Source organism: Exophiala xenobiotica, assembly GCF_000835505.1.
Source record: "Exophiala xenobiotica strain CBS 118157 unplaced genomic scaffold supercont1.4, whole genome shotgun sequence".
In the NCBI taxonomy this organism is placed as follows: Eukaryota; Fungi; Ascomycota; class Eurotiomycetes; order Chaetothyriales; family Herpotrichiellaceae; genus Exophiala; species Exophiala xenobiotica.
The window spans coordinates 389,617-407,341 of record NW_013562491.1 but is presented as its reverse complement, the minus strand read 5'-3'; the positions used below and the strand labels follow the sequence as shown (position 1 = coordinate 407,341).

At 52.2% G+C, this 17,725-nt stretch overlaps 8 protein-coding genes across 8 annotated transcripts; 2 read left to right on the top strand and 6 right to left on the bottom strand.

Annotated features, from left to right (window-relative positions):
- The first annotated feature begins 110 nt into the window (after nucleotides 1–110).
- Nucleotides 111–1,933, top strand: PV05_06310 (uncharacterized protein). The gene has a single exon (XM_013459031.1). It carries the CDS (start codon nucleotides 580–582, stop codon nucleotides 1,408–1,410), a length of 831 nt encoding a protein of 276 aa, XP_013314485.1. The 5' UTR covers nucleotides 111–579; the 3' UTR covers nucleotides 1,411–1,933.
- A 139-nt stretch (nucleotides 1,934–2,072) lies between these two features.
- Nucleotides 2,073–3,080, bottom strand: PV05_06309 (uncharacterized protein; the record flags this gene model as incomplete). Its single annotated transcript, XM_013459030.1, has 1 exon — nucleotides 2,073–3,080. One exon carries the CDS (start codon nucleotides 3,078–3,080, stop codon nucleotides 2,073–2,075), a length of 1,008 nt encoding a protein of 335 aa, XP_013314484.1.
- Nucleotides 3,081–3,627: 547 nt separating this feature from the next.
- On the bottom strand, nucleotides 3,628–5,733 carry PV05_06308 (uncharacterized protein; the record flags this gene model as incomplete). Its single annotated transcript, XM_013459029.1, has 1 exon — nucleotides 3,628–5,733. The coding sequence occupies one exon, from the start codon at nucleotides 5,731–5,733 to the stop codon at nucleotides 3,628–3,630; it is 2,106 nt and encodes a 701-aa protein (XP_013314483.1).
- Nucleotides 5,734–6,105: 372 nt separating this feature from the next.
- PV05_06306 (uncharacterized protein) lies at nucleotides 6,106–11,770 on the top strand. The gene is made up of 3 exons (XM_013459027.1): nucleotides 6,106–7,059; nucleotides 7,113–7,892; nucleotides 7,946–11,770. The coding sequence occupies exons 1-3, from the start codon at nucleotides 6,508–6,510 to the stop codon at nucleotides 9,290–9,292; spliced, it is 2,679 nt and encodes an 892-aa protein (XP_013314481.1). The 5' UTR covers nucleotides 6,106–6,507; the 3' UTR covers nucleotides 9,293–11,770.
- PV05_06307 (uncharacterized protein) lies at nucleotides 10,125–11,213 on the bottom strand (the record flags this gene model as incomplete). Its single annotated transcript, XM_013459028.1, has 1 exon — nucleotides 10,125–11,213. One exon carries the CDS (start codon nucleotides 11,211–11,213, stop codon nucleotides 10,125–10,127), a length of 1,089 nt encoding a protein of 362 aa, XP_013314482.1.
- A 567-nt stretch (nucleotides 11,771–12,337) lies between the features above and the next one.
- On the bottom strand, nucleotides 12,338–14,219 carry PV05_06305 (uncharacterized protein; the record flags this gene model as incomplete). The annotated part of the gene is made up of 4 exons (XM_013459026.1): nucleotides 12,338–12,349; nucleotides 12,400–12,617; nucleotides 12,667–14,135; nucleotides 14,182–14,219. 4 exons carry the CDS (start codon nucleotides 14,217–14,219, stop codon nucleotides 12,338–12,340), a joined length of 1,737 nt encoding a protein of 578 aa, XP_013314480.1.
- A 217-nt stretch (nucleotides 14,220–14,436) lies between these two features.
- PV05_06304 (uncharacterized protein) lies at nucleotides 14,437–15,530 on the bottom strand (the record flags this gene model as incomplete). The annotated part of the gene is made up of 1 exon (XM_013459025.1): nucleotides 14,437–15,530. The coding sequence occupies one exon, from the start codon at nucleotides 15,528–15,530 to the stop codon at nucleotides 14,586–14,588; it is 945 nt and encodes a 314-aa protein (XP_013314479.1). The 3' UTR covers nucleotides 14,437–14,585.
- Nucleotides 15,531–15,739: 209 nt separating this feature from the next.
- On the bottom strand, nucleotides 15,740–17,521 carry PV05_06303 (uncharacterized protein). The gene is made up of 5 exons (XM_013459024.1): nucleotides 17,119–17,521; nucleotides 16,971–17,070; nucleotides 16,591–16,920; nucleotides 16,339–16,541; nucleotides 15,740–16,277 (listed from the first exon to the last, which is right to left on the bottom strand). The coding sequence occupies exons 1-5, from the start codon at nucleotides 17,400–17,402 to the stop codon at nucleotides 16,247–16,249; spliced, it is 948 nt and encodes a 315-aa protein (XP_013314478.1). The 5' UTR covers nucleotides 17,403–17,521; the 3' UTR covers nucleotides 15,740–16,246.
- Nucleotides 17,522–17,725: the final 204 nt, after the last annotated feature.

Below are 17,725 nucleotides of genomic sequence, written 5' to 3'. Positions count from 1 at the left end.
CGGGGATTGAGCTGTCGGTGGCCATGGCACTTGAGGGCAAAAGGCAGTTCCCGATCTTCCGTGGCCGCCAGTTTTTGTAGCGACTTTCTAGCACTTTTTTTTTATTATTAGTCGTCTCGTCGTATAAAACCCAACTGATGTCATGGTGATGCCACAAGAAAATCACTGCAACTACTACTAGTAACCTCCATACGGATGCTGGGTGATGTTATTATTGACGTCTCCCATCGCCTCACTAGTATCTGTCGGATTTGCTTTCCAGCGATAGCATCACTACTTCTATTTGAGGACGACCACAACTGCTGTACAGAGTAGCTGCATCTTGATTACAAGCAGCGCAGCTGAGTCACCACAATTTCCCTTTTCACACGGTTACTGTGCTGCGGTGCGGAGAAGCTGGAAGCGAGCTCTACTTTACTGTGTACACAGACAGGGCCCCGTGAAGCAGCTTCCACGAGATACATACCGACCTCTGCAAGCCTACGAGTTTATCATTAATCAGACCTATTTTGTCCCTCCTCTGTTCTCCCCTATCACCACCTCCACTAGAAAAGGAACAAAAAGAATAACCCCGCCAAAATGAAGATCCTCACCAAAGACCAAGAACAAGAACACTACAACCAGACCCTCAAGGGCGGCACCATTGGCGGCATATTAGGTCTGGCCGTCGGCACTGCAGGCGTCCTTCTGGCCCAACGTCGCTACCATTTCTTCCGCAACCTGACCCTCCCACTCAAAGCCTTCCTGATCACCTCCGCGGGCACCTTCGCCGGCATCGTCAATGCCGACCACTACTCGCGCGCCTACGAAAGCTCGACCAATCCGATCGATGTTGAGTACCAGCAGCGCCAGAGCGACCGGGAACAGGCCGAGAAGGCGAACAAGACCTTCACAGAACGAGCCATGGACTTTGGCCGGAAAGAGCGGTACAAGATCGTGGGCGGGTCCTGGATCGCCAGTATGGCCGCCGCCTTCGCCCTGGTCAACCGAAACAAGTATCTCACAGGCCAGCAGAAGATCGTGCAGGCCCGTGTGTACGCGCAATTTTTGACCTTGGGCGTGCTCGTGGCGACCGCGGCGTTTGAAATCTCCGACAGCAGGAATCAAAAGGGACGCTACGAGACGGTGCGGTACATTGATCCCAACGACCCGGAGCACAAGCGCATGCTGGAAAAGACGGTCGAGCGCGAGGCCGGTAGCCAGGGCGGCAGCGGCTCAGGCGACGAGGATATGTGGAAGGAAATGGTCGCCGCCGAGGAGCAGAGGATGAAGGAACGTGAGGAAAGGCACAAGGAGTACGCCCGCGAGCACCAGAAGAAGCAGAAGAAGAAGCAGCCTGCCAAAGACGAGGGAGACGACAAGAAAGACGACAAGAAGGATGATGGAGACGAGAAAAAGGAGAAAAAATAAACCTGGCACCTCACCTGGCACCTTTCGAGACTTCGACCAAGGCTGCTCATAATTCACCCGGGGTTTATATGGCCAATGGCTCGGTCTGCTGGCTACCTATTGACCTTCTTCTCCAGAGACCACCTGCTTTCGAATGCCCAAATGTAGGACGACCGACAGGAACACAATGAGAAAGCATCGTTGACCCTCACACTGCACATTGAACTACTTCTGCTGCCCCGAAGCGTTGTATAACACTGATCAAGGAACCCCTGGTGGTAGCGGCCTCCCGATATCATTGTCCGGATCATTCTCCTATTGGGTTCAAGAAAGGCGTTTCGAGGCTTTCGAGGTTGGTTTTGTGTCTGTGGAAAAAGAATGTCCATTACCTCTCTGAACAAGAGGGTTTCGTAATTTTGCTAGAGTAGCTGAGCTCGTGTATAGTCAGTCTTGTCACGACCGAACACGAACAACATGATGCGAAAACAAGTTATACACATCGACGCCTCATGCGTGAGCCTGAATCAATGCAAATCTAGCCGCGCCCTGAATTCGAATCTCCAGAATGGGTATCAATCACAGAAGTCCCGCCGAGCGCTCTGCCCTCATTGTATCGTACAATCCATATGTCCAATGCATCATCCCCGTCTCTTACGAACACGACGACGACCAGCCTGCGTCCCCTATTCGCGCCTAAACTCCTCGAGCAGTCCTTGGTCCAAGGCGAGCCAGTTGGCTGCAATTCGTAAGCCCCTGATTCGCTCCATGTCCATGCGGTACCAGTCCCACTCGCCAGCCTTGTCGGCCGCAGTAAGTGGCATCAGCGGCTCGCTTGATTGTGGCGGCTCTCGTGAAACCTTTTCTGCTGCACTTTCGAGTTTTTCCACAATTGCACATGTTGTTTCGACAGCTTGTTCGGGAACCGGCGCAGGCAGTCCTTCAGGCGTCGCGACCCCAGAGGCTTCCTCGGTAGATGGCTCAGAATCTGGCACCAGCAATGGCGTCTCCGAGTCGCCAGAACTCGCAGTCGATTGGCCCGCACCGGACATATAGTTCTCCGGCTTCTCAGGCAGCCAGCCAGCAGTGATGAAACAGCGTTCTGGCGACACAGTGAACCTGCCTTTCTTGACGACGTATTTGCTCAGAGCGGATGCCAATAGCACTTCATCTTCTCCCTTTTTCGCAGGTCGAACGAACCAGCTGGCAATGACCACCCACTTCCTGTCCCAGCCTAACACGCGAGAGCGGACCTCGTAGAGTTCATATGGCTGTATTTCTCGATGAAACGAGGTATGAACACTCCCAAGGATGACGGCTGCTCGTCCTTTGTGTCCTTGCTTTTCGAGGTTCTTCACACCTTCCTTGCTGTTGGGCGTCAAAAGCCGGGTCATGAGCACTGTTCTGCTCTCGTCAAGGTCGGAGAAGTAGGTAGAGTTGCTCTTGTGTAGGTTGTAGTCTGTCTCTAGCAGGGGTGACCGTGAGAAAATGGACACGGATTGAAACAGAGGATGCGTCGAGCTGAGGTTGGTGGCAGATCTGATGGCACCTTGGACCTTTGCTGCGGTGAACCTATTGCGGGCATAGCGATAGGCTAGGCGGAAATGCCATGCTAAAGGGAGAGATTTGAGGTTGATCAAAGCAAAGATGATTGCAAGAGTGCGCCAGGAGGCGAGCGAAGAAAGTGAAGGCATGGTGGCCATGGGCGTTGCTGGAAAGGGCAAAGCACTGAATCGACTCGATTAGCAGCACCGACAAAGGAAACAGAAGCAAGGAAAGATGAACTGAGCTGTGTTGTGCTATACATGCATTGTATCAGGGGATCCCAAGGTGCAGCGAGAAGCAAAACGAAGCTGGCAATATTGGTCTATGGGAGTGCTCGAAGTCAAGAGCAACTTGAAGAAAATATTGAGACTTGTTGGTGCAATCAACGAGAAGGGTCGTAATTGCCTCGGTTGAAACAACCTTGAAGGCAGTTGCAGCCGTACCACAGTACCTGCATGTGCTGCCTCAATCGCTGTAATCATTAAGATGCTTGGCCATCAGAGCAGCTGCTGCTTGTCCTACTCACAATCATCACCATCATTCCACCGTCACCAACAACTTTGTAACTTGTTTTAAGGGCCATCACATGGCCATCTGTGAGGCCGTTCATTGCTGCTTCAAGCACAGTATAAAGTGGGAATTTGCTATATACATAAGTCTTATTGAATCATAATGCGCGTACAACATACAAATACGTCAAGCACCTCTTCGGTTGTTCGTCGACATGAGCGTGATCTTCTTTTTCTTGCCTTTCTTGGACGATGCAGCGGCAGGTCTGGCTCCGTCGTTGAGACTCGCTTCAACCATAGCCACCGCATCCTGCTCGTCCAGCAGGTCTTTCTCCCAACCTTGAAGCCAGCCATCGTCTTGTGTGGGTTCGGGAGCAGCTGCGACCAACAATGGTGAGGTCGGCACCACAGCTGTTGTGCCCCAAACTGTCCTCGGTGCATCTGGGCTCGTGCCGGGAGTGGTAAGCGCTGCAAATGAAGAGTGCGTCCTGGTGTTCCAGGGTGGTGTCGTAGCAAATCCAGATTCTCCAGGCGACGAGCTTGGATGGGTATTGGCGTCATTCAGTGGCCGAAAATCTGACTCGCTGAAACTCCTGGGCGCTGAGCTTCCCCTTCTCTGCCTCCGTGCTGGAGCCCATCGCTTATCGTCCTCCTCCTTCTCTGCACGAACTCTGTCCCTCTCTTCACGCGCCTCCCGTTCCGAGTGTCTCTTTCGTCTCTTCACAATGTCGTCTTGGAATTGCTCTAAAATTACCGGGCTGATGATATCGGTCCAGTCACATTCCAGGAAAGTAACCTCAAAACCGTAGGGCAAATGTGCCATGTACTTTGCTCGTTTTCGCAAATCATCATCGACGATGTGTCCCGTAGAGATATGCTCTACCCGCGGGAGGATGGTAGATGGGAAAGCCGAAAAATCGCCAAAAGCTGTCTTGAGAATGCGAATATCCAGGGGTGAAAGAAAGAAATTCGGTAATGCATGGTAAAAGTAGAATGCATGTGCCTGAGCACGACTGGATCCAGGGATCGGCTGGGTTGCATGAGCTAATGAAGTGGCTGTACTAGTGGATGGTTCGACCGAGAGGGACTTCATGGCACTGGTCAACGTAGATTGTCCTTGCTGGCCAGCCGTCTCCCACGATTCTGGGACCTCATCTTGTCTCGCAGAACTCGATGCTGTTGACGGCGGATTACCAAGACCAGATAGTTTCTGTTTCGCATCCTCAATGGCCAGCACAGCCTTTCGAGTCCAGGTGTTGTCATCACCAAACATCAACTCGTCTTCCTTCTCTTGAGCATCGAGATCGGCGATTTCCTGGTCGTACTGGACAGTCATATACTCTTCGCCACCTTTCATGAATCGAGCATATTCCACCATTTGGGCGACATGAAACCAAGGGATATCATCGGCACGGCTGTAGCCATCCGCTGTGTCACGAGGGAGAGCAAGCGTCTTTCCGGGTTCTCTCTTGAGTAGTTTGAGCAGCACATCGCCTCCTTCTCTTAACATGCTAGCGTCCTGACCGACCATCCAGCGAACCGGCCTCCCCTCGGAAATGTAGATGCTGTCCTCGCAAATTGGACATTTCTTCCACCTTGCTCGCCTTTCGGGAACGGGATTTGCATCGTCGGTAGAGTGCATATAGCGTATCATGCAGGGCAAGCAGAAGATATGCCCACATTTCGCCATGCGTGGAGCGACAGGTGTCGACAGGCAGATTGGACAGCTTGCTGCTTGGGTCTCTGCTGAAGCCAGGACCTGTAACACAGCGTCCCAGCTCACGTATATATCTGCATCCGTGGTCTGAGCAAGATATTCTCGATCCGGACGTACAATGAATCGGTAATTAGCATGGACATAACGAGCCTTGTCAACAGCGTGATACCCCGATCCCAATCCCCAAGTAGGATTGCGTCTTTGATGTCGGTGGTTGAAGTGGTGTTGGTAATGACTGTGAGGGCGCGGAGGAAGGCTAAAGTTCATAAGGTGGGTGATGGAGGTCTGACCCTTACGGCTGTTGATTGATTTCATGGCGGCAGACTCGGCAATAGCATCCTCATCCAACAACAACCTTGGCTTCTTCTGGCCCCTGTGCTGCTTCCGGAGGGACTGGCTCCCACGCGCCTGGGGAGTGTGACGCGTTGAAGCACCCGGCCCAAAACTTCCTGAACTGTTGCTTCGTTTGTAAGAGAAATCGGTGGCGGTGGCGGTAGGGGCTTGCGCGTAATTGAACGAGTTCGAAGGAGGAGGTAGTTTGCTTGAGACCTGGCTCGAGGTGGCGCTGGATGACATCGCTGCGTGAATTGGGGCACTTTGGTTTGGGAGTGGATGTCTCGTCAGGTCAGCAATGAAGCAGACCAGAGTCCTCGACAGAAAAAAGAACGTAGGAGAACAGTAACAAGGATAAATTGCAATGAGATGTTACCACAATCGCCGAGGCGAAGGGGCATGAAGAGTTGTTTTGAGATTGGGAGAGATGAATGGAGGGAGTGACACGGGAAGAGATGAATGGAGGGGAATTGCAGCAATACTACGGTACTACTCGTAGCAACAGAGTCATGGCCATTATTGCCGCCGCAGCTTACATAATGCAGCTGGAGACGTCCTCGGAAAATGAGTCGACTGCGAGACGGCAAGACTCCCAGACTGCGCTCACATTGCTCTGTACCACTCACCAGCTCAACTGGGCAACCTTCAAGCGACGTTGACACCTGCATCTGTTATATCTCGTTGCGAGGATCTATCCTGTGCAGTTCCACCGACTCGCCCCTCATCTCTCATTCTCATTCTTGTTCTGCTCTTCACGCAGGACCTGCTCGTTAATTTTAATTCCCTTGTTCTGCGCCCGTCCACCCGCTTCGACGGTTCTGCCGCTTCCCCTAGTGAAGTCCTTTTCACGCTCCTGCGCATCCTGCCTTGCCTGCCTTGCCTGCCTTGACCATGGATAGCGCACAGACAGCTGCATGAGGAGAACTAGGACACGACAGAGAGCAAGCCCGACTTGACGCGCATCCATTGCATCTGGCACAATGCCCTGGCGAAGAAAGTCATAACGCGATTTCAACCATGCAGCAAAATCATCATCCATATGGGCAACACCCCATGCCCATGCAGCCTCCCCAGAGGCGCCATGATGGTTCCTACACATCCATTCCACCTCCGATGAGGCCTCATCCTGGCTATCAGCCTTTCTATTCACAACAGATGGGCCCCATCATGCCCCAATATCCGCAACAATACGCGCCAAATTGGTATGGCTATCAACAACATCAGATGCATCCCATGCATGGTCAACGCCCACCATACTATCCGCAACACCCTATGCCACCGTCCCAATACCCTCCCCATCATGGGCCTATGATTGCACCTTCACAACCTCACGCACAATCATCACCGCGGCTTCCTCAGGTGCCATCATCCATTCCTCCACCACAAGCTCTGAGTTCGGCCTCGACCACCTCTACTACCTTGGTCCAGACACCGCCATCTCCGCCTCTCAGCACCTCGAGCACTGTGAATACCAGGAAGGACACAGCGTCACCTTCAGTGTCTCCAGCTCCACAACAGGGAATGCAAAGTCTAGTGATTGAGGCGCCGCAGGAACCCTTTGAACCACCAGTAAGAACTTGCCTGGAATGCTCATTCACATACAGACACTAATTATCTGCCAGGTTCCGTGGTTGTCAGTACAAGACGAGGCATTCCCGCCTCGTGCCCCTCGCCAGAGACGTCGAGTCCCTCGATCGAGGCTCGCCACCGAACCAATAATCTATCCTGCCCCAGAGCCTGCAGTCGAGGCACCCGCTGAGGGAGAAGTAGAACCAGAAGAGGCAGTCCATGAGGGAGAAGCAAGAGACGCATCAGCGGAACAAACCACCACAGAGACTTCTACACCCTTGCCTTCGGATGCACCTTCAGACGCGGCCTCTACACAACCCACCACACCTTCATCTGCTGTTCTTGTGCCTACTACAAAGGCTCAACAAACACCCACACAACCGAAGGCTCGACTCGTAGGGCCAGTTCTGCCGGCAGTACCAGTTCTCCCACCCAGCCCTAGCGCTGCGCGGAGACCGCACAGAGACTCGACTGTCTCTACTCAGACGAAGCTCTCCGACTCAGCGGAAGCAGGTGCCGAAAAAGCCCAACCCGAAGTTACTTCTGTAGAAAACTCTGAGAACCCACGACCTGCCGAGAATGCTGCTACTGTCGTCTCGCCCCCAGCACCGCCCAAGTCGTGGGCCAACCTTTTCCGTTCCAGCAATACACAGGCTTCTTCCGTCGCGTCCGCAGCCTCTGATCATGCGTCAGTCGCTTCCGGCACTGGAAAAAGTGAGACTCTGTCTGACGTTCTCAACGAGATCAGCTCCATTCCTGAGGCACCTGGCAAGATATCCTTCCTGAAACCACGTGGTCTCGTCAACACCGGGAATATGTGCTACATGAATTCTGTAAGTCCCTTGATGTCTACTTTGACTATCAGGTGCTGATCTCATTCACTTAGGTGCTGCAAGTCCTTGTCTTCTGCCTTCCCTTCTACGACTTCCTGGCCAAGGTCGCCCAAAGAGCCCGGCATGCCTTCAAAAGCGATACTCCTCTAATCGATGCCATCATTATGTTTGTGCAAGAATATCCTGTAATTTGTGCTGCCAAAAATGTTGAGCAGCTCCGTCTTCAGTTGAAACCAGATGATTACGAAAGTTATGGCGACTCTTTTATTCCAGAATATGTGTACTCAGCTATCAAAGACCTGCCACGCTTTCGCGAAATGCGCCGAGGTCATCAGCAAGACGCGCAGGAATTTCTTGGGTTCTTGTTGGAGGAACTACACGAAGAATGCGCGCGTGCCATGAAGACCGCCCCTTCTTCCAACTCGGGTCGGACGACACCAGCTGGCAGTGTTTCAAATTTCTCGGAACAGCCTGACGCAGAAGGCGGGTGGATGGAAGTTGGTCATAAGCAGAAGCCCTCTGTCACGCGCTCATCTGGTGCAATTGCCTCCGAGTCCCCAATCAACAACATATTCGGCGGCAAGCTCCGCTCCGAGCTCAAAGTTTCAGGCAATAAGTTGTCTGTAACATTGGAACCCTACTCGCCTTTGCAACTTGATATTGGCTCGCCTCAAGTACACAACATCATTGATGCTTTGAAGGGCCTGACTCGCCCCGAAAGCATGCAGGGCGACTTCTACACTCCGAGGGGACAAAAGGCCACTGCCACCAAGCAGGTTTTCGTCGATACTCTTCCGCCCGTGCTGATATTGCATCTCAAACGGTTCCACTACGACAGCACCACCAAGCGTGCCGAGAAAATCTGGAAGAAGGTGGGATACCCACTTGAGCTCGAAATTCCCAAAGAGGCTTTCCCTATGCAAGCTCGCAACAAATACATTGCTCATGGAGGCTTGCCCAAGTATCAACTGACGGGAGTCATCTACCACCACGGAAAGAATGCCAACGGAGGGCATTATACCGTGGATATTCGTCGCCAGGACGGTCGTGAATGGATCCGCATGGATGATACGTTGCTTCGACGAATTCGAGCCGAGGATGTCGCCGAGGGTGGCAGCGAAGAAGATCCCAAAGTCCTTGCTGCGGCCTTGGAGCGACACAACGCCAGTGGCAATAGATTCGGGCAGATTCACCAAGATGAGGACGAAGATGATGGCTCGGACAAGGTGTGGAATCAAGTCAACGGCCATTCAAGGTCCAAGTCGACAATGAGCAGTCTTGTCAATGGATCAGCCACTCCAGCAAAAGATTCATCTGGGAAGCAGACCCCTAATCCGAAGTACGCTGTCAAGGACAACAAGGTTGCCTACCTCTTGTTCTACCAACGAATTGGCAATTGAGAGCTGCCATGACCACCATACTGATCTCAATACGCTTCGCAGAAGACCATGTGCTTTACAAGTGTATTGCTACGACCTCAGCATCTTCTCGAACAGGACACGGGTCACTTCCCCTTTTGGAGGGGTTTATGAGTGTTTCAAGAAGCATTTCACTTCTTAATTGTAGATAAGAAAACGTGCCATCTTAGCGGAGGGTATTACCAAAAGTCAAAGCCGAAGCTGACAATGTGGATGTTGGTCAAAATGGTAGAGGTGAGGTGGGACGATTGGTGACGGTCCATCATGGGAGGCATGAAGGTGCTGGAGAGATTTCTGCGAGGAGATCCGTGATGTATGTACCTGGAGATGAAGCAGCCACAATAACACCGAATTGTACTTAGCCCGTGCTCCGTGTCAAAGAGACGGTTTCTATCTGGGGAGTACGCAGCAGCTCGACGGTACTGTAAAGAGCGAAGACCGTTATGCACGGCGGGTGATAACCACATATCATGTTAGTTGAATACGAGGGGCGCCTAATCGCTGTCAAGCCTTTCAACATGGACGAGCGCCGGGAGCGTATACAACCCTCTGTTTCTCGCCCGCTTCTTGCTTGACGACTGGCGCCCGAATGATAACGACCCCTATTGATAAGAAGGATACCGGAGTCACGTGATCGAAGCGAAAAGGGTGTGTGTCTAAAAACACGCGGTTTTCTCATTCAACTATTCTAATTAAACTAGCCCCATTGCGGGCGCGCCCCGGACTATCCTATCTCCCAACACAGCAAGAGAAAAAAAACAAGAAGAAGACGAAGAAGAAAACAAGCCGCACTTGAGCGGGGGCCTTTTCTGACTCAGACCGAGCGTCTCCGGCTCACGGCGCGGGAGACAAAGCTCAGCTCGCTGCGGTAGTCGTCCCGCACGGGCGCAATGTTCACGCCTCGTGCCCAGAGCTCGAAGTCGTCGCGAGAGATCATTCGACGAAGTTCTGCTGGAGCAGGAGCGGTAGGCGAAGCAGCAGCGACAGGAGAGGCAGGAGCAGGCGTCGGAGTGTGAAAGAGGCCGGGCGCAGGCATGTCGCGAGGCGGAGTGATAGGAGCGGCCTGGACGTCTACTTCTGCATGGGGACGGAGCCGGACACCGGGCAAGGGCGTCGGTGTTGGAGCGTCTGCCGGCGTGCTGTGGAGGACCGGAGAGGGAGGCGAAGCAGAGACAGAGAGAGTCTGCATGCTGTGGTCGAGGTGCCCATCAAAGTCGTCGTTGTCATGGTGGCGGTGATGGTGGTAGTGGTGGATGACACTGTCAAGCCCCTCTGGGCTGCCGCGTTGAGTACGTTGTTGGCGGTCCTTTTGGCGTTGCTCTTGGCGCAGGCGCAGCAGCACGGCGACGCAGAACAGGAACCAGCAGGCCAGGACGCAGGCAAAGACGGTGGAGATGATTGCCCCTTTCGAGAGAGCCTTGCTCTGAGAAGCAGCAGGAGCAGAAGAGGGTGTTGGAGGAGAAGGAGGAAGTGTAGCGGTCGACAGAGCCGTGGATGTGACTGTCAGAGTGATCTTGGAGGCGTTGTCGGTCAGGTTGATGACGATTGGAGCAATCGGGACCGGGATTTCGAGGAGTGTGACCATCTGCAAGGTTTCGACCGGGAGAGAAGACGAACCAGTGGCTGTTGTCCATGGTGGGGTGGTTGTGGAGGTAAGAACAGGCATTGTGACCGATGGCAGGCTTGTCTGAGCAGCGCTGGTCGTTGCAAGAGGAGGAGAGCCGAAAGAAGAGACCGAGAGAACCGAGAAGGAGACCGAGAGGGTGGTTGTCGTGGTGGCATTGTTCAAGACGTCCACAGCAAGACCAGAAGCAAGACCGAGATCGAGAGGAGGCGCGACAAGACCGAGAGTTGCTGGAAGCGTTGCAAACGCAACGAGAGCGAAGAGGAGAAGGCCGACCATGGTGTCTGTTGAAGCGTGATGTTTTCAAGCGCTTCCTGGTGGTGGTTGGTGGTTGGTTGGAGAAGGTCTGAGACTGCGATCGCAGGAGAAATGTTAGCAGAGACTTCGAAAAATGAGGCGAGTTGAGAGCCTGGGATAGCCCGTCGCCTTGGATTTTCAGCGAGATCTCAGGTCCGGCTCGGTTTCGAGTCCCTGGACGAAGACCAGAAGAGCTGTTTTGCACTTACATTGGTGGTTGTTGGTGTCAAACTTGATGGAAGGTTGGTACACTCCTTTCAATGGAGCTTGGTTGTCTGTTTCGAATCGTCTCACAGCTTCTGTGTGAGTAAAGAGGTGTCCTGAAGAGAAAAAAGGAATCTGGGAAGCCATGGCGGGTGAGGCGCAAGTAGAAGGGGAACTGATATCGCTGTAGAGCGTTCATGCTTGAACGGAAGCGCTGTCAAGCGTTGATGCTGTATAGCAGAAAGAAATGAAAGGCGATTGTCGTGGGTTGATATAGGGCGATGCTGTGCCAAGGACTCACACAGCCTCGTGACCCCTATTCATACCACAATGAATGCAGCGTCCGCCCAGATCACAAAAAATCATGTATTTGGACTGAATTGCGACCTGTATTTCGTGTGCAGAAAGAGGTTCTGCTGTAATTAAGCCTAGTTAAGGTGGCTCTCCAGTTTCCAAGGTACTGGACTGATCACTTTGACTAGGTGTCATTCCTCACTCCCATGGAAACCGTAGATCCAGCCGAGACTGTAGCCTGTATTTTCGCTGTACCAGAATTGATGCTCTAGTCAAGCATAGAGCTATCGTTCTCCTGGAAAGAAGAGCGCTACGCTCTACCGCTGTGATGGATAATGCTCCTCGTCCTAAAGAGGCCTTCGAATTTAGCTATACCAACTGTGTTTGAAGTCCGTATAGTCTGTTGCATGATCGACAATAGACTTGACTTTCCCCCTAGTTGTAAGGAGACCTGTTTGACACTCACAACGGGCGTCCGCCCAAGATTCAGAGGTTTGGACAATTTTTGAAAGATTTATTAGGATTAATACTGACAAACTGCCTGCAGTCTTGCTCTATCATATTTTCTGGCGGAGGGATAGGCTGCGCAAAGAGACGAGTGCCAGAGTTTAGATGACGTACTACAGCAATGTCAGTCTCGCAATCAAGACAATGCAAAGCCCAGACTTACAGGAATAAACAGGTAAGGAACTTGTCTTTCATACTCCTCCCATGCCTTGCCGTACTTCCTCCGACACTTTTGGATATCCCGGATAGCTCGGTGTATGATCATGCAGGTGAAGAAAACCGGATAGAACCACGGGAAGGGTGACCGAAGTCCAGTCACCGCTGCCCACGACAGAGCGAAAAAGAGATCACAGGTGTAGTGGATCTTTCGTGCATAAGCATCTAGTCCAAGGTCAGCACAGTAGATTTCGGGATTCTGGATGATCCTTACACCATCCATCTGCAAGGATCGTGCCACCGTCCTCAGATCTGATGACCCTAGGATTTTCGACACTCTGCCACGGCAGCTGAGGAAATGCTTTGCGGGTAATGGCACCACCAGACTCCTTTGCTCTGAAACGATTCTTCTGACTGTTGGTTGTATCCCAGACCCAATAGACAAACAGATAGGCCAAGTATAAAACAGCCAAGGCGTATTTGTTCCAGGAATATGTACTTGGGTGATGATTGGCGAGGTAGACTGTGCAATGAATGTAGGTCAAGGGGACGCCAGCCAAGTTCCAGAAGATGAGCATGAACCCCCATTTTTCGTAGTACATATCCCAGGTAGGCACAATGCATTCCTCGCCCTTGCTGCACGCATTCGCGTAGAGGAAGTGGGCCATGAGGAGGAATCCTATTTCTCCAGACACGTATCCGTACAGCTCATACTGCCGTGCAGCCGTTCCCAATGTTATGAGAAACAAGATGTACCACGGCAGGCGGACCTCGAAGAACATCTTGAAGTCTAGAATGCCAAACATGCGTGGATTGAGCTCGGCGCCCATAAAGAAATCGTACATCGTATAGCCCGTCATTCGGTGTTGCTTGCCGCGGTATAGAGCTGAAGTGTAGGCCACAATCGAAACCAGGAAACCGGAAAGAATGGCGACCGACATAAGCGGACCAAACTCATCAATGATTTGGTAGAGCTTGAATATGCCGGAGAAATGTAGAGCGAGTGCCACAATGATGGTGGTCCACCATGACCACATTCCAGAGCAATAGTAGTCCAGCCTCCGACCATTCTCATGAGGCAGTGGCTTTCCTTTAGTCCATATGCCTGGCATCAGACAGTACAACGCACCTTCGAAGATGAAGAACGTCCAGTACATAGCCCAAGCTTTCGCCGACGGCCATGCTCCGTAGTACGCCATTCGCACCAGGCCACGCAGAAATTCGGTCATATTCTCACCGTCTCTGGGTGTTGGGAATTTTCCATCGTAGTATGTTGCCCCAATCCACATGTAGTACATCAGTAATGGAAAGCCTATCATCATGGCGGTGACGCCCCACGGTCCCCCAAATTCAAAATGGCCGGTAGTATCGACCTTGGGATCTGTGCCTACGCGCCAGCCATCCACAACTTTGTCGGTTGAAACAGCGTGTTCGGTGGTTTCCTCCTTGACTGAACCGTTGGCTGTTCCTTTGACCACCCCATTAGCATGGCCATTAGCGTGGCCGTTCGTGTGCCCATTCATCCTTTCTTCATCTGTAGAGTCTTCTGCGCCATCCGTTGTCCTGAGCGAGCGAGATGTTTTCCGTGTGCTTCTTGGGGCGCGTTTGACAACAGGGGCGTCGTCTTCTAGACCGGTGGAGGAATCCTGCGCATCGGAATCTCCAAGTGCAGCCATGGACTTGCGCGTCCGGGGTTTTCGAAAAGTACCAGGGGTCTCGACATATCCTGGGTGGGCAGTTTTCCTAGGCTTTGTTAGCATGAACAGAGACGCGTCCAGACTGAACGTACCTGGGCGTCTTGCCGGCTTGCGTGCGAGTGACGGTCATGGTCAGTAAGAATGTTAAAGGAAGGGTAAATAATAGGTAATAATGAGCGACTTTAAGACAACATGGAGGAATGAATGTGGACAGGTAAAGAGAGTGAGTGACACAGTCGATGACGAGGAGAAGGCCTGGAAAGATGGTGCAAGGTAAAATGTGCTACGACGAACATAATAAACACGCGATGCGGAAATGTTTCTTCCTTGGTGCATCCTTCCCGCCGACAAATTACATCACCAAATTTTTCGATCCTTTTTGTCCACCGTCAAAACATTCGGTTCTCCTTAGATCTCACATCTCACATCCATCAAAACACCTTCTCAGACAACAAGAGTCCACCACCACACCACCCTCAATACTGCTAGAGAGCACTCATGCAAAGTTCCTCCTAACCCATTCCTCTACGCCCATCAAATCCATCCCGTGTTTCGCACTCCATGTCTCCTCCTTCGGCCAACTCAACCCTTTCCCCTCTGCGAACACCACCCTATACCTCTTGATCTTATCCACCGGATCCTTCTGACTCTCTTTCCGAAGATACTCCAGCGGCCAGACCTGCCTGACAACCTCCCTCCCCATTGCCCTCCCCACCACTTCCGCAAATTGCCCGTATGTCAACGTATCCCCAGCGATGTACACCGGCCTGTTCACTGGCGTGTCGGCATTATACATCAACTCGGCCGTACATCGCGCGATATCCTCTGCGGTCGTCGTCGTGATCACATCGTCCCATGAATTCAGTGCAGTGGTCTGGACCTTGCCATCTGGTAACCGCAGCACTACGCCCCAAAACTCCTGGAATAGGAAACTCATGAAGACCCCACAACTCAGCACGACCCATTGCGTCGAGCTTTGCGAACGGAGCAGATCCCGCACGTCAATTTTCTCAGCGAACATGCCCTGTCCGCCCCGGCGTGTGATGGCGTCGTAGTCCACCCCGTGCTGCCAGGGAACGTAGTACTGTACGTCAGCTGCAAGGATGGCGCGGGTGAGTTTGAGCAGCGATCCAGGCGGCAATGCCATGCCACCAGCGTGAATGACAGAGCTATAGGGGCGGAAAAGCGTGGTCAATTCTTCTTCTGAGCTTTCGACATCCCCTGGTGCCAAAATGATGCCGAGAGCACGGAGATCGGATTGCTGTTTGCTTTTCTCCGGCGAGGGGTTCGATAGCGTGGCAGGTCGAACCAGAAGGGTTATGCTTGTCGATTGCGGGTTATAACGCGGATGAGATATGAGAGCGTGCAGGATCGCTGACCCAAGTTCGCCAGCCCCGATGACGAGGATAGATCTTGTCCGTGGAGGGTGTTCGGGAGACATGACTTTGGATGGGGACGTCTGACTGTGGTAGTGTATAGGAGGGTGGTGGATATAGTTGTGGGTATTCGTATGATAATGTCAGATACTAGTTAGGTCCCTAATATATACCTGTTGGTTTGTTTACTAATTCTCATTCATTGATACTCACACGGAGTATTGGTCAAAAGGTCCACAGCCTTGCGGAACCCCGGGGCTTTGAGCATGCTTAACCCCGGCGAGACAACAGAGACAGTCACTGTAATGGGATCCATCATGGCTCTTGGGAGATGATGTGAGCTCTTGGCCTCGGAGTTAGCTGCGAACAACTGGCATTGTTGGGTTAGTTTGTCCTTGGTGAGCATGCAGTCGTGTCATGTTAGTAACCAGCCAATGTACTCTGGAACATTCCGAAGACTCGACAGAGAGGATTCGATCGTCACATTACATTACTCAAGTTAATTTCCACCCGCCGCCAGTCATGCCAGGAGGACCGTACTGTCGTTAGAGAAGACAGGCAAGTTGCGAAGAAACCTGCAAACCAAAACATGGTCAACTTGTCGGGTCCCAAAACTTTTAATGTACGCCGTGCAGTGCTCTCATGGAGGGAGACCAGGGCTGAAGTCATCCCGATCCATCTGACACAACATAATGGTTCTTTCACCCCTAAAATGCACATTGCCAATCGATACTAGTACTCCCGCCTTTTTCCCTCCATCATACAAACATAACAACATGGATTATGACGCTTTTCTTCCGAGTACGATATGCCTTGGGCCAGAAGGTCAGCCAGCTTGTCCGAAAAAGAAATCAAGAAGTATTCATGACTTACAGGCGGGTGTACAGATGATATTTTGTGTTGTTGAGATCGTTTCGAACTCCAGCCATCAGCACCTCGACTTCTTCTTTTTCCCAGCCAAGGATGCGAGTGAACAGCGCCAAACTGTAAGCTGGAGCGGCCTCGGACAGATTCAAGTTCATGTACGTGGCCAGCTCTTTCAGCCGCTTGTCCTTGGGCCAGGGTGAGAGGGGACACTGCAGGCTTGTAAGTCACGGTCACGTCGTAAGAAGGAAAGGCACAGACCTTGTAGATCTCCTCGTCAACCGCTTGAAAGCCCGCATTAACAACCATCTCTTTGATCAGCGGAGCCACATTCATGATTCGGCCTGTTCTGGAGGATGCATTGTTGAGCTCGTGTTGCCATCTGTTGTATGAACTGTCCGCTGGAAGAGTGTCATCGTCGGTCGATCCCCATGCTTCAAAGTCCAGGACTTCCAGCCAGCCGCCAGGCTTGAGAAAAGCCATGCATTGTTGGAATAGTCGTGGCCAGTCCGCGATCGAGCCGCCCATGTTTGCGATTCGAATCCAGTCAAATTGCTGGTCAAAGTTCCAATCAGACTCGCAATCATCGACCTGTATTCTCTCTCAGCTTGCGCATCACACAGTTCTGCATCTCAAAATACCAGAAATTGAAGATTGGGGGGAATCCACGTAGGCTGTATGGGAGACAAATCGGTGGCGATAACCTCTGCTCCAGGAAATTTGTCCGCGATGGCGATGGCCCTGGAGCATACTCAGTATTGACCCATCTGGGTTGGGCGAGGACCTCACCAGATACCAGTGCCGGTTCCTATATCGAGGATTCTCTCCGGTTCCTGTAGCTCGAAGTTTGTTCGATGTAACTCTCCTCTCAGTATCATGGATATGACATGATGAAGGAGGTCTAGTCGCTCTTGTTCCCGTTCGTCATTGGGGGCGAAGTATTTCCCGGCGTTGTAGGAATGATAGCGACGGCCATTCTCATATTGATAGTTGAGCACGCTACCATGTAATGAGGTTGTTTCTGTGAGAATGCTGTCGCCATACGTCGAGTCGGAGTCAGTTGCATTCGCCATGGTCAGAGCAGGCTCCAAATCGCCTCGTCACCGCATAGACGAGTCGCCATACAGCCCCGGTACTTGATCACTGGCGTTGAGTGAGGGACAAAGGAATGAAGGCAACAATAAGAGGCAAGAATGGAAAGCATGGCGTGGAAAATAAGCCTTAGGTGAAGGAAGGTGCGAGATCAAGGTGATACACGGTAGTCCCGCTTCAGCCGCAAAGGGCAGGATCTAGGCCGTGCAGACATCCCGCTATCGAACTCTGGGTGGTGCTTCGAGGGTGCTTCCATTCGCTCCAAGCCTGCAATGACAAGCACTGCTGTACGTGCATCCCTGTT